General features: G+C 41.5%; 2 protein-coding genes across 3 annotated transcripts; both read left to right on the top strand.

Annotated features, from left to right (window-relative positions):
- Window positions 1–7,163: 7,163 nt before the first annotated feature.
- Window positions 7,164–19,022, top strand: cmtr1 (cap methyltransferase 1). Its single transcript, XM_008299803.1, has 24 exons — window positions 7,164–7,333; window positions 8,616–8,720; window positions 9,082–9,242; window positions 9,421–9,579; window positions 9,720–9,812; window positions 9,916–9,987; window positions 10,211–10,305; window positions 10,829–10,901; window positions 11,012–11,210; window positions 11,314–11,432; window positions 11,573–11,669; window positions 11,813–11,945; window positions 12,960–13,139; window positions 13,227–13,283; window positions 14,270–14,327; window positions 14,460–14,528; window positions 14,712–14,843; window positions 16,017–16,142; window positions 16,312–16,403; window positions 16,740–16,808; window positions 17,261–17,308; window positions 17,475–17,587; window positions 17,704–17,812; window positions 17,904–19,022. Exons 2-24 carry the CDS (start codon window positions 8,621–8,623, stop codon window positions 18,037–18,039), a joined length of 2,490 nt encoding a protein of 829 aa, XP_008298025.1. The 5' UTR covers window positions 7,164–7,333; window positions 8,616–8,620; the 3' UTR covers window positions 18,040–19,022.
- A 491-nt stretch (window positions 19,023–19,513) lies between these two features.
- hebp2 (heme binding protein 2) lies at window positions 19,514–24,192 on the top strand. 2 transcript variants are annotated; one of them, XR_520903.1, is made up of 6 exons: window positions 19,514–19,578; window positions 19,776–19,929; window positions 20,520–20,655; window positions 21,984–22,164; window positions 22,266–23,921; window positions 23,962–24,192. XR_520903.1 is itself a non-coding variant. In XM_008299802.1 (5 exons), the coding sequence occupies exons 2-5, from the start codon at window positions 19,855–19,857 to the stop codon at window positions 22,450–22,452; spliced, it is 579 nt and encodes a 192-aa protein (XP_008298024.1). In that variant the 5' UTR covers window positions 19,514–19,578; window positions 19,776–19,854; the 3' UTR covers window positions 22,453–24,192. The 2 variants fall into 2 exon arrangements, 1 of the variants encoding a protein (XP_008298024.1); XM_008299802.1 differs by having other exon boundaries at window positions 22,266–24,192.
- Window positions 24,193–25,047: the final 855 nt, after the last annotated feature.

The raw sequence follows: 25,047 nt of genomic DNA, 5'->3' as shown, positions 1-25,047 counted from the left end.
GCGCTGAACACCACACGGCACCTGCAGTCACATCATCCGCCCACCACTTCTTCTTCTTCTTCTGTAAATCCACGCGAGATCATGAATAAATATCTCGTTATCACGAGAAAACAAAATTCGTTTTCTCGAGATAACGAGATAATATCTCAGGAAAACAAACTCAGTTTAATAGTCTCAGACAATATGTCGTTATAGCGAGATAATATCTTGTTATTTCGAGAAAATGGCTTGTGAAAAAAACAAAAAAAACATGTCCTCTTAGGGCTTCCGTACAAAACAACTGTTCATAGGGCTTCACATAACATAAATCGTTAAATATGCAACCTGCTTCACAGTATGTAAAGGCAAAATCATTAATCTTACCAGTACATGTGTTTGTTCAACTTATTGTGCTATCAAAAGTCAATCAAAATCTGAGGACATATTAACAGTATGATGAAAGCGTTTATTTGTATTACATCCACTTGTCCTTCATTAAGGTACATGCACATTGCCAACAGTTTTGAGCGTATACTTTGTCTAATTTACATCTGAAATACAAGAAAAAATACCAATTTGTATTACGTTTGGAGAACCATACTGGCTGGTAGTATTGATAGGTTGTACTGATGTGTTGATCTCATCATTCAATTCCACATGATGAAAACATTTTAGATGGCAACCAAATACGATGGTGAAACATGATGTGATTCTTAAAGATTTAACTTAAATGTTTGGACTTGGTCTGAAAACTTTGTGGGCCAAGTTTTTTTGGGTAATTTTCAGTTTGAAGGGATATATGGTCATGTGAAGTTTTATTGCTACCATGGGGATAGGCAGCTACGAATATCAGCTGGAATCTATTTTTCCATCACATTCATTACACTTGGAGTCAGGAACTGGTCACGCTAGTATAGAATCTGTAGTCAAAATTTAGCTAATTTTGAAATATTAATGGAAAAGGAGTCATTCAGGGTCTCAGAATCAATCTGGGGGAAAAAATCAGTGAGTTATCCAGAAAGCTGAAGTCATCAACATGAACATACTAAAAAACCAGGACTGTCTTTTCACTGGTATCCTAAAAATGCAACATGCTCACATTTTACAATGAACAATTGCACAACACTTCATATATCATGGGTGGGTATAAACCAAGTACTTTTGATTGTTTTTTCAAAGGTATCTGATACAGTGAAAATTCCATTAAAGGATTTCAGGGTTACCTCATATATAGACAACAGTGTTTGACAATGAGAAATGCAAAATCAGAATTTGTAAAAGTTGCAAAAGACGTCCACAAAGCTCAAACCTGGGCCACGTGCACAACCATTTATAGAATGGTTGGATGGCCCTGATTCTCCCTGATTTTTACATTTTAAATATCTAATAAAGCTTTTCATCATTTTACTAATTTTGTCTTTTAACATTTTTATTGTCATTGTTAGCCACATGTCTAATCTTTGTGCCTACATATTTCTTTTTCATACGTGATTGCGCTGGAATTGAAGCGTCATACTTCAATGTATTCCAAGTTTAAATAACAGTTGAAGGGACAATAACCATAGACGGACAGGTGCTTCTTATCAAGGAGTTTGCTAAGCCCTTAAATGACCAGTCTGGCAGAAATGTGATGTGATGGGAATGAACAGTGGCAGGGCTGCAACCTCCAGCTCCACAGTGACATCTGCTGGTAAATGGCAGTCAGTGCAACCCTTTATCCAGGTCTGACCTCATAGCTGTTTTTTTGTTTCTTCAAATATCAACTGCAGCAATGACATTCCAGTGCAAAAATGAAATAGGAACCTTGCACTAAATTTAGAGGGTATGAGGAAGTCATATGGGTTGTTTTTTGTTCTGTGGTATACCATTTAGGGTAAGTAGCCACTCATACTTGTGTCTACAGTGACCAGCAAACAGACTGTAACCCTCACCCTACATTTTGTGCTAGAAATTAATTACAGCTGTCTAAATCTACAGGCAGCTTGTGGCAGCTACAAAAGCCTAAAGATGAACCGAGACTAAGTTTTTGTTTCATTGTTTAATGTTCATGTCTACTCTGGTTTTGCATTCAGCTCACGTACAGTGTCATAGTTTTGTTCAGTACCGTTACAGAGGTATTGATCTGAATATTGTCGAGCATGATTTAACAAAATGTTAGAAACTTTTTTTCAGGCTAGATCTATTTAGTTACGTTGTGCTACTGGAAGTTATAACTGCATATAGATCCTTCCAGAATTCATTACATTTATATTTAAGTTCGGAGCAAATTGAGGTGTAGAGGCCTCGTTTACAAAGTAGTTGAGTAGAAAATAAAAGATGTAGGCACACAAATAAGAAACTGTGCTACCGATAACAATGAAAAAAATGAAGTTAGTGAAATAATAAAAACATTAGAGAATTTGATTTCAAAACCTAATGAATCAATTAAACAAAAACAGCTGTAAATTAAATAAGATGACATTAAAAAACCTGAACTCCAATCATTTGAGCATGAACGGTGAGGACCTCCATTAAACCATATCAATGAAGTAATGTACGGTCCTTATGAAGAAATAAAACCCAGAGTTTGTCTGCAGTTTCTTATTTGTTGTCGTTGTTTCTGCTGCAGCTTAAATGCAGTAAAGACAGATTAAGTTGAAAAGCAAAAGAATTTAAACTTGTTAAATTACCGTCATGTGGAGATCTTGTCGAGGATTCAGCGCCGTTCATAGAAGTTCAACTCAATTCAGCAAGAAACCCAGCAAGCAAGTCTATTTATACAGTGCCTTATCACACCCAGACAATATTTATCAGGCCTTGAGTGTTATATTTCACTGTGTCATGATCCCCCAGCCTCTGCTCCAGCCCTTGTCTGTCTCCTTCTTTTACTCTCTCCTCTGGGTGGGTGTGGTGAGCCTGCAGCCTATTGGCAACCCAGGACCTGTAGCCCCTGTGTCTGTTAACCGGGAGGTTAACAGACACATTTTACCACCACCCACAAACCCCACTACTCCTGCTCCCCCAGATATCTCTGCTGATGACTGGAAGTCTCCCTTCTGGGGAACCCGTCTGGCCTTTAAAACGCCACTTGGTGGAAGACGAGGTTCCCGACGCAGAGGAGGCCCCCAGTCAACCCCCATCAGCATCTCGTCCCGATACTTATGAAGCTGTTAAAAAAACAAAGGTTCCTCAAACAACCACATGCCTGGAATGTCATTTGTGGCACGTGTGAGCTTAGAAATCTGCCATGCCTGCAGTACAGAGCTGTAAAATGGTGTTAGTCCAGTGAAGTCCACGTCCTAAGAGGAAAAGCTGTTTGTCGTACCCCAATCGTCCAGCTCTCCTCAGCAGCAGTCGAGCTGTATCGATCCAGCTTGGTCCATAGTTGTACAGGAGTCTTTTGGCAGTCTAGAGTCTAAATGAATCAATTTTGGATTTGATGTTCATCAGACCCTGTCCCCCTCAGCCACAGGCAGGTAGACCGGACCAAGTGCTTGCCAGACCAAAAGAAGTCCAGGAAGGCATTCTGAATGTCCTCTATCAGGCCTCTAGGTGGTTTTAGGGCAATCAGTCTGTGCCAAAGAGTCGAGGCGACCAAGTTACTTGTGACCAGAACTCTTCCCCAATCACTGTGGTTGCAACCATTTCTATTTAGACAATCGAGCACACACTTTTCCTTCACTCCGTCCCAGTTCTTTGTTTGAAAGCCCTCAGTGCCCAAAAAAAAAACCCCAGCACTTTCAGCCCCTCCTTCCCCCACTCCAGTCCACCAGGCAGCGTGGGCACCTGTCTGATCCCTCCACTGGCCCACCAACAAGGTTTCACTCTTTGGCTAGTAGTTGGCTTGCTATAGGACAACCCTGTCTTATCCCTCGCTGCACTGGGGTTGGCCGACTCAGCCCTGCCCCCATCTTCACCATACATTGCGCACCACTGTACAATAAACCAACCCAAACTAGAAACCCATCACCAATACCAAAGCTGTAAGTGCAGAAAACAAATAAGAGTGAACCACCCTGTCGAAAGCCTTCTCCTGATGCAAAGAAACAATATCAAAATAAATGTTCAAGGATCAACACATCAATAACATCACGGATGAGGAAGATGTTGTCCATGATTGTCCTGTCAGGTACACAATATGTTTGGTCGGTATGTACAATTACTTCCAGGGTGTCCTTAATTCTATTTGATAAGGCTCTGGAAAGCACCTTGTAGTCTGCACAGAGGAGAGCAACTGGCCGCCAGTTCTTACATAAGGCCAGGTCTCCTGTCTTGGGCAGCAGAGAAAGCACTGCTCGCTGACAAGAAACAGGAAGGAATCCTGTTCTGAAGCACTCCACCAAAACACTGTGTAAATCCGATCCAAGGGTATTCCAAAACCGCTTAAAGAAGTCAGTAGAGAGACCATGAATCCAAAAAAAAAAAGTTTTTTTGCTCTTTGAGGTCATTTTAAAATCACGTCTCTGTCCCCTTTTTTGCTGTGACACTTAACTGTGTGGGTTTAATATAGTAACCTGTTCTCTGGGTATGATTTCCCAGAATGGCGCTGTCAAGTATTTTAATCTTTAGCGCTAGCCAAGAAATTATCTGGTTACACATGGCAGGTGTGCATAACCCTGTGCCAGGAGAATGAAAGGCACGCTCACAGTGCACACTCGCGTTTCGCCAGTGATTGTCGAGTGCATTATTGCTTCAAGCAAATAATGGATATACCATATTATAATCAGCTTTGTGTTGCTTAAAGAAAATCTACGTTTGCAAACAAGAGTTCATTTTAATGTTTAACGCAGCAGCATGATTTTCTACAAATCCATCTCCAAAGATCAGAGACCAGAGTCACTTTAGTTCTGACTTCACCTTTTCTGAGCTGAGCGTCCTCTCGTTATCACTTAAGAACAAACACACACACACACACACACACACACACACCTAAACCTGATCTTGTATTGAAGCACATTTAGGTCTAACACTGTCCTATAATCCAGGAAATCACTTTAATTTTTGGCCAAATCAAAGTTAAATTAATGTTATTGATTGAATATTCTCTGTATATATATAGTAACATAGAAACACGTTCATGTGATCTCTGCATCAGCAGCAGAATATATGTAGGTTTCCATGGCAATGATGCTTCAGTGGTTTCAGTAACGTACAGATCAGCGTCAAATACAGATTTAGCTACTGACTGTCCGGCCTGATACACAGAGACAAGCTGAGCTGGACACACACGCACGGCTTTATTGCTGATGCACAGATGTCACACTAACAGGCAGTACATCATGACAAGAGTGTGAGACAAGTGTGACTTACATTCACCGTGCATTCCATTCTCCTCCTAAGTGGTGAGTGCATGTCATGCATGCAGGTGGCATACGTGACACCATAGACTGTATAAAAGATGGACGTTGCAACCGGCCATGAAAAATGAAGCCAACCCAGAAGTGTCAAAAATCTGCAATATCACTACGTCCACTAGCTGCTGGCTCAAAAAAGCCCTGGCTCCCATAGACTTGAATTGTAAAAGAAGTGATCACAGATCACAAAATACTGCATTCCTACAGCTCAGGAAGTACAGTTCAGTTGAGTAAGTTCATATTACTGTTCTTTGGTTCTGGATCAGACTTTGGGCTGTTTTTAGCAGCTCCTGTTCATTTCACCGAGAAAAGCATCTGTTGGAATAGTTCTTTCTCTTTCAGCTACAGTAACATTACTGTCGTCTACCGAACCACCTTGCAACACCTCCCAAAGACACGCAAAAGTTAACTGGAGAGTCTAAATTGGCCGTAGGTCTGAATGTAGGTGTGCTTTGTTGTCCACCCCCCTCGCAACCCTACAGAGGATAAAGTGGTGTAAAGCTATAGAGAGATATAAATTGAGTGATAATCTGTTTTTAGCAAGATGCAGATGAGCACAAATGATGCATGGTATGTCTTGTTGCATTATATGAGCTGCATTGTTCCTGTACAAGTGTTTCAACAGAAAAAGGGAGTGGTTGGATTAAACCCCTTAATAAACAACATGGAGTCATTTTTGCAGAAACAACATTTCATTCACAATGTGGGAGCTGCATTCACTTTGTGGAAGTGGAAAGCGGCCTTACATGAGGTCTTTTTGTCCTTTTCAACTGGTACAAAGGACTCGATTGGTGATTGGTTATAATCTAAGGCATGAAGACAGTAAACACCTCATTACCTATCCATAATTTTTGATAATTATGGTCTAGTTTCTAAATTCAAACAAATGAGTTACCCATACCAAATAAAGTTCCCACCTGATCGCGCTATAACCTGCAATTCCTTTGTGGTCGCTTTCGTTTTAACACAGAGACAAACTTTTGCTATTATCATCAACATAAAGCTACATTTATTTTCATGTTATTGCTGTTCAAGTCAGACAAAAGCAGGTGTAGTGCGGTGGCAATTGTTGGCAGATGATGACCTGTTGGCACGATGCTGGCCCTGCCTGTGGATGGTATGAAGATGATCCTGTATACTGATATTGCAGCAAGTTGGGTGTGAGCTTATGTTGCACCTCCTGTTGTCATCGCTTCTGGTTAGTAGTGAGTTTAGTCTAAGTCACCAGATGTATACTGAGGGTATTAGCCTGCCATTGGTTGGGCATTTCACATGGCTTTCTCACCCCTTTGCACTATCTGCATGTCACTGTTTTCAAAATCCCCTTTCACTTGATTTTCACATTTATTTTTATTTTTTTTATAGTATTAACACTTTATTTCTGCACTGTGAATGGATGTTAGAAATATCATTTCATTTAACTGCATACTATGTACATTGCTGAATGACAATAAAGCTGAAGTTGAAGACATAGCAAAAGCAATAGGGAAAAGAATGAGGAAAAATAAAGGGATAAGAAATTACATAACCTAAATAAAAATAGATGTTTAAAAATGTTAAACCTAAAAACAGAAAGAAAATAGCATAATTTACATGCAAAACACCCATAAAAGAAAAGAAAACATTTGTTTGTCATGTATAGTTTCTTACTTTTCTTCTTCTTCTTCTTCTTATTATTATTATTATTATTATTATTGTTATTGTTATTGTTATTGTTATTGTTATTATTATAATAAAAGAAGAAGAAGAAAGAAGAAAGAAGAAGACGAAGTTTAAAAGGCAATTGTTCAGGCAGCCGTTGCCATAGATCTGCGTCATCACTGCGCGCCGTCAGACGAAGAAGGACCCCTGAACGCTCTAAAAACAGAACGCGGGCTAATGTAAACTTCAGAAACAGAGGATTTACTTACAAAGTTTCCATGCAAATAAAAATTTAACTGTGGAACCTCGTAACATATGTGGAAGTAACGTTCTGTCGATGCTGTGCCACAACAGAAGAGTGAAGTTTTTCCTCTGAGCTGGTAAAAAAAAACAACAAAAATATAGCTGGCTAACGTAGCAAGCTAACAGCTAAACCTGCCATCGCTGCGCAGTTTCCTTTCATTGAAAACACCGAATACACACACCAGTCAAGCCTGTTTGCTTCAGCTGTGTTTTTCTCTCTCTCTCACTGTAAAAGATATACCCTGGAGACTGACATGGGTCAGTCTTCAAGGTATGTATAACAGAACCACCCGGTAGCCGTTCGGCAGGTTTTTTTTTAGATTCGGAGGTTATACTTGAAAGCAGCGTGGACTCACAAGGTATTGGTTGTATTCTATGACTTTGACTTACGCTTCTTTTAAGTGTTAATCCACGAAAGGCTCTAACTGGGGATAGGTGTTTCAAGTGATTTTTTTATTTGTCCGTTTATGTGAGGACTTGTTGGTCATACTCTGCTGCTTTGCTCGACATCTGATGTAAGGACAACACATACCACACGAGGCTTACCTCTATCCTCACCACATCTGCTTTAAGTGGGGCTTACCTTGGAGTTTCAAACATTTAAATACTTTTTTTTTTTGTCAACCTCATAAAAACGCAAAGGACACAGCAATGAAAGTCTTGTCTGCTTTTCTCAGTTCAGACCACAGATTTCAGTGTAAAGAGCAGAACATTTGTGGTAGTCTATCCAGTTTGTCTTGTCTTTAGCGTGTGCAAATTGCATGCTAATTCAGCACATAACCTGTGGCACGCATCTGTGTGTCATACATTGTCATATCTGTTCCTTACAGTAGATCCCTATTCAATTTGAAATTCTCTTGATTACTTTTAAATCTCCTTATAGTCTGGCGCTGCTCTACACCTTTGAACTTTTAACCCCTTGTTCTGCACTTTGACCCATCAGATCAGAAAATACGTTATATTTTAAAGTCTCACAATCCAGACTTTAAACAAAGGAGGCTGATATGCGTTTACTGTTTTAGCCCCAACACTCTGGAGCTCCTTACTGTCAGGAAAGCTTAGTCAGTGCCTGCTTTCTAGTGTTTAGTACAGTTTAATTACTCTTTCAATAAACTTGTGATTCCAGTTTTGAAAGGGGATGTAGACATTTAAAAAAAGTATTATTTTATTATCATACATTCTGTTGTTGTGTAGTTCAGCTGGTGCTCTGTACGTTGAACTTGTTATAAATGACCTTAACGCATGGCTGGTTTATTCCTACCACAATCCTTGGTCTTCTCCGGTGTCCGCTATGTGCTGCTGCGCTTCATCCACCACACAGATATCGTTATTCTCATTGTGTTCTCTGCTCTTTTTCAGCCATAATGAGAAGAAGAGCTGATGTGGGGTTGACACCACTGCAGGGGACAAAGAGGCATCGTGATGACAGCAGCTCAGATGAAGAGTCGCGATTATCCAGACAAGGTAGATAAATTAATGTCCCTCTTCTTAGCAATGGCACGAATTGCACAAATTTAGATAAAAATGTTAAGTTTTGCATGCCATAGTTAATATCAAAAGCCACATCTGTCTGTGGGGATGTTATTTGCCACTTTAAAGAACGGTTTAATTCAATCTCTTCTGAGTATTGAAGCCCAACGAGAGTAAGGCTGTTTCATCTAGTTGGAACATTCAGTTTAGCACTAGACTGTAATCGTGCTTCAGAGTGATCAGAGGAGGACGCAGATCCTTCTGACACAGATAGTTGCTGCTATTTTCATTGAGATTTGTTTGTTTTGGTTCATCTACCTGGTATTGTCTCTAAGTGATTGGTTTGTACATCCAGACTCGAGCCAGAATGACTCTCTCAGTGACCAGGAGGATCACAGACCGGGGTTCTCAATGCCCTCCATATCATCATCATCCTTTGATTCCCAAGACACAGATGCCCCCTCAGATACAGCCTCAAAGTTCTCCATGTACAACAGCGTGTCACAGAAGCTCATGGTAATGCGCCGTAACTCTCATTAAGCTGAGATGTTTCACAGCTCTGTATTGCCGACTTTCCAACTGCATGTGTTATTTAATAGATTTAGAAAGTGTTTATCTTGCAAAGTATTCAGAAGAAATGTAAAGTTTCCCGTTGTGTTTCATAAAGTCCCCTTTTGTCTGTTAAAACCTTCAGGCCAAGATGGGCTTCCGAGAGGGCGAGGGTCTGGGGAAGTTTGGCCAGGGACGAAAGGAGATCGTGGAGGCTTCTACCCAGCGAGGAAGAAGGGGTCTGGGCCTCACGCTGCAGGGTTTCCAGGGAGAGCTCAATGTTGACTGGCGTGATGAACCAGAGGTAGGTAATGGTAGTAATTTAGTGTTTTTGGAAGTGTTTCTGGTTTTAGGTTTGAATTACAGTGTGAAAACGAAGTGACTGACAATGATGTATTCTTTGTTTTGTGTTTCCTCTGTCTGGTTTCCTGTTTGTCTGCACAGCCCAGCGCTGTAGAGAAAGTCGACTGGTTCCCAGAATGCACCACTGAGACCCCCGACGCAGATGAGCTGAGGGACTGGATGACTCTGGGAGGGGTAAATGCAAAAACATGACTCCTCAGAGATATGCAGCGCTTGATCCCCACGCATCGTCTTTGCTTTATATATATATATGATTCTTGCTTTTGATCCTAAACAGCGGAAACTTAAGATTGAAGATGAGACAGAGTTCTGCACAGAAGACCTCCTGCACACTCTTCTACGATGTAAAGTGAGTTATAACATGAAACAGCTCAAGTTTACTTCTGTCTGTTTTAATGAAATTGTGACCAATTGAAAAATGATGACGGATAGTTGACACATTGGCCTCACGGCACGCCGGCCTCCAGTGTTTCCCATATTTTAACATATTATTGGCATTGGGGGAGCTCTTTTTCTCTGCTCTCTCTTATAGCTGAGTAACCAGGGTTGTGTAATCGCTGTCTGATGTTTAGGCGGTGTTTGATGACCTGGAGGGCGAGGAGATGAGGAGAGCACGGACACGCTCCAACCCGTACGAGACGATCCGAGGAGGTTTCTTCCTCAACAGGTCAGTCGACAGGTAGTAAGCTGCAGGCAGCACCAGTAATTGGATAGTGTGGAGGTCATTTTCTATTTTAGTCGTACTTTGCTGTTCTGACTTTTTGTCTCATTTATTTTTGCACATTTTGGAGAAAGCTGAGTTAGAGAGTTGTTTTTGCCCCTATTCTGTAAGTTTTCATTTGAGTAATCTCTTTGATGGTTTAAAGGGCTGAAAGTTCTAACTATAACAGGTACCCAGTGTGCAAATGTTAGAATGTTAAAATCCATCTTTGCACATTCTAACATTTGCACACTGGGTTCCTGTTTATTTATCTTATTTTTCTTTTTCTTTTTTTTTTATATTGTATATTTTGTTTTATGTTTATGTGTGCCTTCAGAATTGGATGTCTTTTGGGGTTGTCTGATCAATAAAGTATCTATCTATCTATCTATCTATCTATCTATCTATCTATCTATCTATCTATCTATCTATCTTGATTGCTGATCCTTTAGAGCAGTGACGAGTTGGATTGTGTACCTTCTGTTTTTAGAGCAGCTATGAAAATGGCCAACATTGACCACTGCTTCGACCAGATGTTCACCAACCCAAAGGATTCTCAAGGGGTGAGTGGGTCAGCGTGGCTGCAGACATGTGCTGTGCTGAACTTCTGTTGGATCACAACACACAGGCCCACATAGCCAGATGGTGAGATGAAACCTCTCTCGTTCCGTAGAAACCACTGACGAAGGACCGCGAGGGCGAGCTTCTGTACTTTGGTGACGTCTGCGCGGGGCCTGGAGGGTTTTCAGAGTACATACTGTGGAAAAGACGCTGGCACGCCAAGGGCTTTGGCATGACGCTGAAAGGACCCTGTGACTTCAAACTGGAGGATTTCTATGCAGCGCCGAGTGAGCTCTTTGAGCCGTATTACGGTGCGTTGTTGAAGCCTGCACACCACACCAAGGGGAGAGGAGACACAGGGTTTGTTTCAGGTGATGAATGATTCAGTGAAAGCTTGACCTCTGTGTGTCTCAGGCGAGGGAGGGGTGGATGGAGACGGTGACATTACTCGGCCTGAAAACGTGACTGCTTTCCGTAACTTTGTCATGGAGAGTACAGAGAGAAGAGGGCTGCACTTCCTCATGGCAGATGGGGTAAGAATTCTCCTGTAGGGGGGGTTGCTTTGCTGCAAAGGATCCAAAAATCAACTATTGACGTATGATGGGTTGATGTGAGGTCTCAGCTTTCTGTTCAGTGTCATTATCTGGTTTGGTGTGATCTCTGCCTCTGTTAGGGTTTCTCTGTGGAAGGTCAAGAGAACCTTCAGGAGATCCTGAGCAAACAGCTGCTACTCTGTCAGTTCCTCACTGCCATCTCGACACTCAGGACAGGTATGCCTGTACATGTGGGTCACCTAGTCGATCTGCATTTCTGTACAGTTCCTGTTCAGTCATGTGCTCACCCTTCACGTTTCTGTCCACCTGCACAGCATGTTTATATTCCCAGACTAAGCTGCAGCGTCTCTCTTCTCCAGGTGGCCACTTTGTCTGTAAGACATTCGACCTCTTTACCCCCTTCAGTGTGGGTTTGGTCTACCTGCTCTACCTCTGCTTCGACAGGATCTCGCTCTTCAAGCCTGTCACCAGCCGGCCTGCCAACTCTGAACGGTGAGCCTGTGTCTGTGTGTCTTTGTTGGCACCGGACAAGAGGACATGTTGGGGTTTTCATTCAGGGAAAAATGATTATTATGAGTGACTACTGATGGCGTATTAAAGCTGCGCTATGAAGTTTTGCACATTGGTTTCATAAAGTGATAGACTACAAAACTCACAAGTGATTTAATATAACATTCATTGTTTTTTGACACACAAATAGCTTTTCATGACCTTCACAGTGCTTGTTGCGAAATGCTTTGACATTTTTTAAGTTGACATAATCAAAATCACATCCATAGCAATTTCTTTTTTTGTTTTGGTTTAATTTTTTTCAAAGCTGAGTGGAAAACCAAAGCGGCAGCGGAAAACTACGTATGCCACATGTGACTCTTATCTGGCCTCCACTGGGTGTTTTTAACATACGAGTGCATTGGCAGTTTCAAACGGGCCTGTTTGGAGCACTGTGGTGACGGAATAGATAACGAGACGGATGATAGTAGAGATGTGTCCAAAGCAACTTCCCATTGGGTCAAAATAAGTTTGCATACCAGAGCAAAAAGACAAACTTTGAACATTTTGCAAGGGAATCCACGCTTTGACGCAGCCTTCTTTACAACCCATCTTTGTTGTAATAATGACTTAAATGATGTTGACAAGCTTAGCATTGTCGCAGTCTGACGTTCGTCCTATTGACTTCACTCTCGACACAGCGCTTCCTTTTGTCCTCAGCAGTAGCAGCAAAATGTGAAGTAGACTGGAGGAACGGTAGTCAAGAAACATAACGAACATACACACAGACGCTTTCATTTGTCACTGAGATGATGTGACTGTGCAGGAAAAGAAACTAAAAAGAAATTAGAAGTAATCACTGGATAAATGTCTGGATGCCAGATTTGAATTTCTTTACCAGCAAGTCCTCAAAGTGAAACACTCTGTTCTGCTGTGGATCCAGTTCAAGATTTAGATCATGAAACAAGCGTTGTTATCTAAGTGAGGATATTTGTTTTCTTACATCTTTATCCGCAGGTACATTGTGTGCCGAGGTCTGAAGCCTGGTTCAGACGCTGTCAGGGAATACATGTTCAAAGTCAACCTGAAGCTGAACCAACTGAGAAACACAGACACAGACGTCACAGATGTGGTTCCGCTGAGTATCATCAAAGACGACACTGACTTCTACCAGTTTATGGTCAACTCCAACGAGAGGTAGAAGCACACTGTGTTCACGTAGCCATTAGCCGCTGCATTTCAAACAGAGTGACTAACGAAGGATGAATGTAATCGTCATTGCAGCCTCTGTGCCGTCCAGATCAAGGCCTTGGCTAAGATCCACGCTTACGTTGTAGATCCGTGAGTATCCGCTGTTGCACCTGTACATTAATTACCATTTACAGTATGCAGCAGATGTTTGTACACCCCTGTGCAACATCTACATAAAGTCAAATGATTCTAAATTGTATGACGTCTCAAAAATTCCATCATTTCCCAGTTGAACAGTCATTTAATCTGATGAACAATCCAAAGCAAATACTGTAGAAACACTGTATTGAAAACCACAAAGTAGAAGCTCAATGCACCAAACGATCCGTGATCTCTGACACACAAGTTTCAAAAGCTATGAAATGACCCGTGAACACCAGAACTTTGTCAGATTGGGACCTATGGGGTTTGTTCATCTGTTGGTTTGCATCATGGTGAAATGAATGCCTGTGGAAACACCGCAACACACGCGGAAAAGATAAATTCAAGCTTCCAGAAGCTTGGCAGGAGAGGAATATTCATGATCACAATCCAACGCACACTGGACTTTTTAAAGCAGAGCAAAGTGAAAACAAATAGGTTTTCTGACTTCAATCCACCAGAATATAGAAATATGGGACATTTTAAGGGGGAAAGGTAGAGTGACACAACGCTTCCAGCAAAGACAAGCTAAATAATAGGCTCTGAAGAATGACTAAACCATCCATCCATCCACCATCTCTACACCTTAATCCTCACTATGGTCATGGGGGGCTAGAGTCTATCCCAGCTGACTCAGGGTGAAGGCAGGGGACACCTGGACAAGTCAATGACAAAACCTTTCTCCATGCTGAGGAGAATGGAGTTGTCCGCCATCCAAAACAAAAGTGGACACACAGAGTATGTGTGTACTGTGGGGCCTGCATTTTTAAGTCAGTCAATCTAAACCAGATCTGACTGTTCAACTCAGAAGTGATGTGACTGCTGTGAGGTGATTTTGCACAGGAGTGTCCTCACTTCTCTGTGCACTGTATCTCTGCTTCACTGTCACCACGTGTGTTTTGTTCTGATCCTGACCGTGTTGCTGATTTCTCAAGGACCCTTTCAGAGCCGAGGCAGGCCGATATCAGGAAGGAGTGTCTGAAGCAGTGGGGGGTGAGTAGAGAACTCACACGTGAACTAAACTGAAAGACTATCGTGCAGCTGATAGAAGCAGACTGTAGTGTCTACACACTGGTAATGTTGAGTTGTTTTTGACATGTTGTTTTTATGTACGTCCATTTCCAGATCCCAGACAAGGCCAGAGTCACTCCTGCTTCCTCAGACCCGAAATCAAAGTTCTATGAACTGATTAAGGTCAGTTCGTCTTCTGGGTGTAAAACAAACAAACTTCTAATATGGCCTTCTGACTGGGTGTGGGGTAAATCTCTTCAAGTATTCTGCCCTGATGAATTCTGACAATACAGTTCAGTGTTACAAGTAGCCGAATTTCTTGTGTCTGCTCCATCCCTAACTCTTCCTCCGTCTTTTTCATCTCAGAATCCAGACGTGGAGTCGTTCCAGTGCAAGCTGACGGCCCTCAGCTCCAACACACTTGATAAGCTGCGTCACATCCTGGACCACAGGTGCATTGTGGGAGGTGGAGAGCAGATCTTTCTTTTAGCACTAGGGGTGAGTCTTATGAACTTTGTTTTACACCAAAAACAAAACCTTTTTCACAAATAAAGCGTGTCACAGTGTTAGGAAGAAGGATGCATGTTGAGCTCTGGGATGTTTTTCCAGTTCCAGAGAGTTCTTGTGTTTGAAATTTTAATATTTTAATCTTTGCTTTTTTATATTAGTAAACTGAATATCTTTGGGTTGTGGATGAAATTCTGGAGGACATCATCTTGGACATTTTTTTTAAATTTTCAGACAAAACTATTTATTATTTAAGAAACTAACCAACAGATGGATCAACCAGGCAAATTAATGCTAGATACATACAGCACAATTATGTCAGTCAGCTGTTTAATTTGGAACATCATTTCCCTGCCTTTTGGATAGTATTAAATATTCAAGGATTCAAGGCCTTTATTGGTCACAAACAGTTGTACACGGTATATCTCACAGTGAAATGCTTTGTGTACCTGTTCCACGCCAAAACAATATTAAGATGAATAAAAATAAGGAATAAAATAATAAACTTTATTTATATAGCACTTTTCAAAACAGGGTTACAAAGTGCTTTACAGATTAAAAGAGAAGTATAAGGAAAACAACAAATAAGGACATTAAAAGAAGTAAAAAGCAAAAAAATGGTGAAGGTGAAACACATAAAGCATGAAAGAGAATAAAACAACATAAAACATATGTAAGAGGAATAAAACCCAGGAAATGAAGACAATTAAAAGACAATAAAGGAAGGAATAAAACAGTCAGAAGATAAAAAGTAAAATGTGCTGCCCTTGATACTGCGATCAAACGGAGTAAAAGTACACTCACGGTGAGCAGAGTCTTGGCTGAGGACCACAGGCTACGACCAGGCTCAGAGACAGAGAAAGGGATAAAAAAATAAGCAAAAATAAATAAATCAAATTCTCATACATTGCAAAAGGAGATGGAACAAATAAAGAAAATAACAATACAGAGCTGTCAGGTGGATCTGTTCAACGGTCTTCACCTTAATGTGGCGCTGTGAGATGACATATGTTGCGAACTGTGCTATACAAATGAAACTGAATTGAACTGAATTGACTTTGATAAGTGCCAGAGAAGCTTAACTGTCTGTGTGCATAATGACCTGTGACTAAGCTTGTTTTCATCTCCTTATCCGTTCTCTTTATTTCCCATGAACCGTTGCAGAAGTCTCAGATATACACGTGGGATGGAAAGATGCCTGTGCGCTGGAAGAAGATGGAGAATTTCAAACTAGAGCTGCCAAGAGATACACTACTGAGCGTGGAGATCGTCCAGGAGCTGAAGGGCGAGGTGAGACGGCAATGAATTTTTGTTGTGTACTGCTTTGAGCATTTTTAACTTTGTGTTCATTCTTATTCTTCTCAATTCTTCTGACTTCTAATCCATTTCAGATGCAACTAAACGGGGCACTTTTTAAGCTGTGGTTTCATGTGTGTCACGCCGTGTGTTTGGTCCTCAGGGCAAAGCTCAGCGTAGAATCAACGCAGTTCATGTCATGGATGCACTAATACTGAATGGCACTGATGTAAGAGAGCAACACTTCAACCAGCGGTAGGACATCGTGTTGCCTTTATCCTCCACCAGTAGATGCCAGTCGTGTTAGCCTGTAAACCCAAACAACAAAGTCATCTGAATGTGGTTTATGCATACCCATAGTCTGTTCATATATTCCCCTTTCTTCTTTTTTTTAATACCCGTAAAGCTATAAGTAAGATTTTTAACAGAAAAAATATTTCCTGTTACAAATGCTGTCTGTTTTTTCATTAATTGTATTTTCCTCTTGTTCCTCCTTTCTGCAAATGCAGAGCAATGACAGACGGTTCAAATAGCAGTGAAATATTGTCTTGTTTCAAGTAGTTTATTAAACGATGCGTGTTATATCTCCAGCATCCAGATGGCTGAGAAGTTTGTGAAGGCAGTGGCTAAACCCAGCAGACCAGACATGAACCCTATCAGGTACTAACTCGACTTCATTTGATCAATTTGAATGTTACTCTGTAGTTTATCAGCAGAAATGTAATTCTCACTGAAATGATGAAAAGTCAGGAGTAACCCTAACCCTCACACGGCGGTAACTCAATGGTGTTAACACGGGTAATGAATACATGTAGCCATTGGAAAGCTAATGTTTGAGCTGCGGGTGTGTTCATAAAGTCAGTTTTAAAATGCTCAGAGCATCAGCTGAACTTTTGTTCCGTTTGACCCCCTCTGTAGCTAAATGTCTGTTTATTGATACTGTACAGTGAAAATACTCAGAGAAAACATTCTTCACATAAAAGTAAAGAGTGAAAAAGAGCAAATTTAAAAACAGATCAAGTCTGTTTGACTCGATCTGACAGAAGTTTGTTTTTGTAATTCTGTTAAATTGCATAATCCGTTTATTGTGCATCATCTGTCTTTCTAAACAGAGTGAAGGAGGTTTACAGATTAGAGGAAATGGAGAAGATCTTTGTCAGGTACAACATCTCCCTCATTTGATACCACGTCTAAGTCCTAGGCTGACCTCCCTGTAGTTCCTGTTATTAGTACATGTTTAGAGATCTTCTGATTACCAAGAACAAGGCTGGCTTAGCCACAGCAGAACAGCTGATCCTGTTTCTTCCCACTTCCTTCCTCATGCAGACTAGAGATGAAGGTAACAAAGAGCTCAGGAGGCGTCCCCCGTCTGTCCTACACCGGCAGAGACGACCGGCACTTTCTTCCCACAGGCCTCTACATCATTAAGACTGTCAACGGTTTGTATGTGTGGTGCACTGTTGGGACCACGAGCCTCAACAATCCTGTCAGCAAAATAGTTTGTGTGTGTGGCGTCAGGGATGTTGAGCGTTAGTCTCTTCCCTCCGTCCTTCAGAGCCGTGGACGATGGCGTACAGTAAAAACTCCAAGATGAAGTTCTTCTTTAACAAGACAACCAAGGAGTCCACGTACGAAATGCCGCCGAACTCCGCTGCTCCCTTTCAGTACGTACTCTCCTCTCTGTTCATGTCTTTTGGTGCCGGCAGCTGTTATGATCGCATGAACAAGTGACATCCCTGCTGTCGTCTTCCTCAGCGTTTGCCACTCTGAGCGGCTCTTCTGGGCCTGGGTGGACGGGGTCATAGTCCACGACTCTCAGACCCGCATGGACCCCGAGAAACTGTCCAAAGACGACGTGCTGTCCTTCATCCACCAGAACTACCAGCCCTGAACGCCTCGTGAAGTCTCGTCAGCTGCAACCGTTACGCAGAATGCACTAAGGCTATAATGCAGTTGGTTAATAAATATTTAATTTGACAACAAGGGTTGTTCAGAAGACTTTACAGGTGATAAGCAATCCGCTCTTTGTTTTTTTATTGTCCAGTTAAATATCAGTTAACAAACTGCTTCATGACCAAGATGCTCCACATTATGTTGTTCAGAGAAGCTGTTACCAGGTTGTGAATGCAGCTGAAGTGATGAATTGTTTGCTGCTATTTCCAGCAGCCATGTTTGGATCTTTGTAAGCAAAAACCAGTCTGTCTTTCTGCCTTTTCTACTGCCCTTGGCTCTTTGAATTGTAATGAATAGGACTCGCCTCATAAGGTGCTGCTGTTGTCTCTACCATTGAACTGCATGTCCCTGTAGATCCAGTTTTTCCAGTCCTGTCCGTGCTGTGCTTGTGTGTGTGTGTGTGTGTGTGTGTGTGTGTGTGTGTGGGGGTCACATTAGCAACGACAGGCTTCCAAGTGTTAAACTATGCATCCATATCTGTAAACACAAACACACTGTCTTGTTTGCTTGCTACAAACCTGCTGTAAGCCCGGCTGGTCCTCAGAAGATCTGGTCGTCCGGACTCTCGCACCAACAGGCTGCTTGCTCTTGCAAATCTGCAGCTGGAGCCCAAATACAAGAAACTCTTTTACCGTCTTCTGGCTTATCCTCGACATATCAGTGACAGATGTAGCAGCATTCTCCTGTCCTGCAGTGTGTGTGTGCTGAAAATTTGGAAGTTGTCTTGTTAGTTTTTAGGTCGTTTCTACCCTCGACGCCTCTTTATGATTGTGCCTCATGTGTCCCGACTGTGTGGTTTTGTTTTTGTAATGCTGCAAATGAGTTGTTTTTGCCTTGTAAAGTTAGCTCTTAGTCCCTTTGATGTAAATAATAATAATATTAATGTAGTAAATAAATGGGAGATGCTGTTCCCAGAACATGGTTTCAGCTGCCTGGTAGCATTAGATGTGGACTGAAGTCAAAGTGATGATAACTGTGTCTGGATTCAGCTGCTGAGGATCAAATTCCCACAAAGAAGAGCGCACACAATCTATTTAATGTAGGAAAGTCTACCTTGAAAACACAAAGTGGACGGATGGGTGGATGGATGGATAGATAGATAGATAGATAGATAGATAGATAGATAGATAGATAGATAGATGGATGGATGGATGGATGGATGGATGGATAGATAGATAGATATTTCCACTATTTGTTATTTCCTTTAAATCAATACCTCCTTTTAACCGGGCGTCTTGTTTGTTTGTATTATTCTCACAGTAGTTTATGACCCAAACAAGCCAAACATTTTAAATAGAGGCTAAAGTTGAACTTTTCTCCAGGTCTATTTACTCAGTCAAGACCGCTTGGGATCTTATTTTGAAATGTCACTCGCTCAGCCAATCAGATTTCAGATTTTTTTGGTAACCGGAAGTGCTGTCATAACAACAAAACTACTCCACACCCTGACGGCGGCACCAAGCGCATGAGTTTGTAGGTAATTATATCTCCTTTTCCTCCTTGTTTTCTCCACTAACTTTCCGATTTAAAATGTCAGATTACAGAAAGGTTCAGGCGGTGAATCCTGGACGCGAACGTGAAAAACCGGAGATGTGTGTTTTGCAGGTTACACAACGTTAGATAACCTTGATGTGAGAAGAAGCTGTTATGAAACGTGTGTTTGATGCTTTGCAGCTGTTTGATAACGTCTGCACTCGTCCAAAGAAGAGTTTGTGGAGGTTTTCTGCTCGGAAGAAGTCGCCGCTCGTCAGTCATGCTTACAGCTTTGAAAAAAGTTGTTTTCTCAACCGGACTGCAGAATCCAAAATTCACAGAAGAGGAGAAAAAGGTGAATATTTTTCCAGATTACCAAATTTAAAAAAGAAAGGAAAAGAAAATGAGACCTTTGGCCTGTTTGTTGCTCTATAGTCCAGTAAAGTATTGAACTAAGTGATGGTCCATCAGTCCAGCACAGACACACTCCAGCTTTTCATGCCAAAATTAAATAATCTGCTCTGTTTCTGTGTTTTTAATCGTTTTTAAATTTACATTTTGTTTGGTTTTTTTTACTGTTAGTGAGACAAAAGCGCAGTTTGCAGAGCTGGGCTGTTTGGTGGTGGGCGGATTTCATTAACATCCTTCAGATTCCAGTCATTCTGAGTTCAATGTTTTTTTCAGTTGGCCATTATTAAGAAGCCAAACAGTCTGAATGCTTTAAACTGGTCTAATGGATTCAGATGCGCCACCAAAAGCTTGATTAAATATGTGGCAGGAAAAGATATTAATGAGTTCACCAAATGTATGCACCCCCTGACAGTCCCAACATTTAACTGTGTGATCTGTGTCACTGCTGAGATATGTGGCGTCCCTAAATACTGCAGGTTCCCTGTGACCAATACAAACACTGAGACAAAGCGTGTGCACGTCTGTATTTTGCAGGGAGAAGACTATGAGGTCCGAACCTACCACGCCACCAGGTGGATGAGCACCGCTGTGAGTGGGACGCAGTGGGATCCAGCAATCAGGACTGGTTTCCAGAGGCTCTTCAAGTACATCCAAGGCAATAATAAAGACAGTGAGTTTTTTTAATCAAGTTTTTAGTCTTTTAAAGGCCTCATGAATCTAAGTTTCTCAGTTTAACCCTGTTCAGGACTTTTGGTTAAGGTGACAGGTGTAGTTTTTTTATTTTTGAAGATTTTTTTTAAATAAAAAAAGAGGGACGTTTGTCATACATTTGGAACCAAAAATACATTAACTTATCAGAACATGTATTTAACATAATATTAAAGTCTATAATTAATACCAACAAATATTTAGCACATATTCTTACATATTCCTACGTTCACTACTCATCACCCGTCACATCAGTCGCTCACTTCGCAGCAGCAACCTCATCCACCTCCTCATCCCCAAAGCCCGCACTGTCTTTGGCCGCTGTTCATTTCAGTTTTCTGCAGCTTTCGACTGGAACCAGTTACAAAAAACAATCAAACTCAGTGTATTTATATCTGTATCTTCTTTTAAAAATATGGTGAAGCAACTTTTTATCGAGTCCTGTACCTGCTTTTAGTGTAAGACTTTTATTGTCACGTTTTGTTTGTGTATTCTTTTCTTATGGATGTATTGTATTTTCTGCTCTGTGCTGCCTCTTGGCCAGGTCGTTATTGTAAATGAGAACCTGTTCTCAATTAACCTGCCTGGTTAAATAAAGGAAAAATAAATAAATAAAATTCTTTCTTAGGGTCCAGTCGACCCCGAAACACCTTCTACGTATGGAAACATGAACGTCCTGAACAGGGTTAATGCAACTTTTAGCATCCTTTTATTCCTGTTGAGACTGAGCCAGAGAGGAGCTTTTTGAGGCTTTTATTTTGTGGTGTGGACAGACTTGACTTAAAGCTGACAAGATAAAATTAATTAGAGACAGTCAAGTTGGTAAATGTTGCAGAATGAATTCACAGATAACTTAAGTTCAAGACAACGGAGTTAATGAATAAATGCGAGCAAAGGCGCACTTTAGTTCATGCTCAGCATCTTTGCCTTTGTCTTACTCAGCAGTTCACAGCAGCATTATTTATGAGAATATATATTGTTTGTGCTGTTGACTACTGAGGTCTGCAGCGCGATCCATAAACATGATGTTTATTCCTCTTCATCTGCTCCACATTGTGGTTATAAGCCAACCATCTGTTCAGGTATCATTATGCGCCGAGGTTTTGATCCGACAGCTGGCGACTGACGGTTTGTTTAGAAATTTAATATCTGCGCGTCTCACACAAGTCAGGCTGATCATCACCTACAGTTTCCGACAAAACCCGTGCTGCGTTTGTTTTTCACCTGTGTTTCCAGTGTTTTCCCTCGTTTATTTCCTAAAAGTGCGTTTGTTTGCTGGCTTCCCGTTAGAGGTCAAAGTGGAGATGACGGCCCCCGTGACGTGCCGCGTGGATCCCGGAGCCGGTCCTGCGTGTGAATCGAAGTTCACTGTTTCCTTCTACATCCCTGAGGAGCATCAGGAGAGTCCACCAGAGCCGAGCGACCCGGACGTGTTTGTGGAGCACAGGAAAGAGTTAACAGTATACGTCAGGTAGAGCACAACGGAGGCGACGCTTTAAGCTTCACACACAATAAACTAGTGGGACTAATTAAAAAGCTTAAATGTCTGATACATGTTATGTGATCCTCCAGGACATATGGTGGTTTCTCCAATGAGAAAATGAAGCAGGAAGAGCTCCTGAAACTGGTGGAAAGCCTGAAGAGGGATGGTGTCCAGTATGTGGAGGCTCCGTACTACACAGCCGGGTATGACAGCCCCTTCAAACTGACCAATCGCAGGAACGAAGTCTGGATCCTCAAGAAGGGAGAGGAGCAGTAGACAAGTCGAAGCCCACGTCCTAATCTTTCCAACTGATCTAAAGTTACTTATATTTTGGAGCCAAGATTTAAACGCGATCATTGTGTACAAAAAAAAATCAGTTTTGCTACTTTGACTTAAAGTTACTGAATGACTCTCACTGTGAATGTTGATGACAAGACTAAACTGATCAGCTCTGACAGGCCATCGTTGCGGTTTTTGGCTTTTCTCTTTCCTTTAGTTTGTTTTGTGATTGTGAAATGTCTGCAGACTTATAAAGCCCAACCCCAAAGGCAGTTATTCTCTCCCACAGAAAATACTGCTCTTTATCTGCTCACAACAGCTCGTTTATTGGACTTATCTCTTGTCATCATGTGACACGTAACGCCAGCATGGTGACTACTTTGGCACGCTGTCCAACAAAGACACTGCCCTTTACTCACAGATGTGGGGTTATGGTACGAGTGCCAAAGCTAGATTTGCTATGTTGTGTTGGGCCAAAGACCAATCAGAGCAGACTGGGCTTTTCAAGAACAGGACCTTGAAGGATCGGCAGCTAAAACGGAGCATTTAGAAAGTGAGAAGAGCATGTGTAGATGTTCTAGTAGACCCCCAAATTACATTTCTGAACCTGCACATGTGCACGATATGGGCTCTTTAACGGATAAACATGAGGGGAAACGTAGCCACAGTGGGGTGATGTTTCCAGCAGGTGGAGCTATTTAGTCAGAAACTGTTCATCTCATTTGGTGCATCGCGTTAAGAGAAGAACCACGAGTGCCTCTTTGATTGTTTTGAATTAATGACTTGTTGACAATGCACTAATTTTAAGCTTTTGTTTGCACACATTGCTAACTACCATTTGTCCAGGGATTCTTAAAGCTCATTTGAATAATGTGGTATTTGTTTACACACAAATCTTAATAAGAATCAAGTCAGTGTTGATGCTGACTGCTAGTATGCCTGCAATGTGCTTTTATTCTGAAGTTGAACTGATGCTCATTAGGACGAAGGAGCAGCATCTTGGCAGAATTAGGCGTGCACACAAAACGCACCCCTAATTTGTCTGACTGGGAGTGTGGAAGCGTCATATTTGCATTTGCTGAACTTTGGGATTCGTGTTTGCACAGATCAGGACTGTGGTCTGAGTCAATGTTTGTCTCCTCACTTCTCGCTTACGTCTGAATCAATTAAAAAGAGATCTTTTCAAATCCAGTCCGGCCGGAGGCATCATTCACTGCTGACTCTTAATGTACATACAGACCTGGGAGCAAACGTACAACACAAAAATGTGAACTTGTCTTTTGACTTTGCAGAGTTTGACAGCAGCTTTTATCTCTTGTCAGTCAGGGTTGGTGCTGGGAAGGTGACTCGGTACGTCTCACAGACATCGGGAAAGCTTACCCGAATTCAGACCTCAGTTACTGCCACCGAATCGACCTGGACCAGTCCGATCACGCAAATCTCAATTTCAAAAAATATCATCTTTTATTTTCTTAATAAGCGTGTAGTTATGTGGTGGGCGTCAACATTTTTGGTGTCTGATTGGAGAGACGGATAAAAGCTAACCTGCCTTTTTTAAAAATCCTCCTTTTACATGTTTAATCATATTACGTGTTTTGGGATATAAAACATAATACTTGATAAGGAGATAATAGCGTAAGCACTGCACAGATATGTGGGAAATGTGGCTTTATTTTAAATGATGTGAAAGAATGTAAAATGTCTTCTCTAATCAATAATAAATGGAACTCAAATGATCGATTGTTCTGATAATTTATTGCTTTCATCTCGAATGTGTAGTTATGTTTTTGTCATCCATATTTCCTGTCGCAGCTTTTTTTTTTTTTTTTAATGACAAACCACATAAAACTTCATTGCCAGTTGTTTATCAGGCCTGCAGCGGATAAAGTTCAGATCGTCCTCCGTGCTGATGATCTTGACCTTTCGTCGGCCGAATGAAATCGCCGCCAAAGTTCCCTTCGCCCTTTATCCTCCCTCGACTCCTCCTCTCGCCCTCGTCAGGCTCGTGTCTGCTGAGTCGTTCGTTTTATTTGTGGCAGAATTGTTCCCAATATCATGTTCAGACACTCAGCAGAAATTACGTCTTTTTTTATCCCGTACACACACACACACACACACACACACACACACACTCCATCTTCGTCTTGCTGTTCACCACATTGATCTCATTGGCTGTGCTCAGTGGGGCGAAACATTGCTGCGGAGAGGAAATGTATAACGAGGCTCACTGTTCAAACCAAACACCGCCGTCGTGTGTTATCCACCTCCCCTCCAGTCTGACGGAGACTTGAGATGATGTGGAGGGCAGAGTGTGAAGTAATTTTCTGGTGGAAATGAACATACAGCACGCAGAGCAACACTGTGGTGCGATCTTTACTGACCATGTGGTTAATGTCGAGTTTTTATGAGATTTTTCTCCCCACATCTAATTTTGCAAACAGGTCTGAACTGTAGGATGAGTGGTCAACTTCTTTGCATGTTTGTTAAACTTTCTTTGTTGGCAACTGTTTTCTGAGGTAAGTTTTGGATCAGTTTCGTTGCTGTCTTTGGTTGCTTTCATTTTGATACCTCTCATAGATTCCATAGACTGTA

The sequence above is a fragment of the Stegastes partitus genome, unplaced genomic scaffold (genome assembly GCF_000690725.1).
Source record: "Stegastes partitus isolate 25-593 unplaced genomic scaffold, Stegastes_partitus-1.0.2 Scaffold1466, whole genome shotgun sequence".
NCBI lineage: Eukaryota > Metazoa > Chordata > Actinopteri > Pomacentridae > Stegastes > Stegastes partitus.
This window is presented reverse-complemented; position numbering and strand designations above follow the sequence as displayed.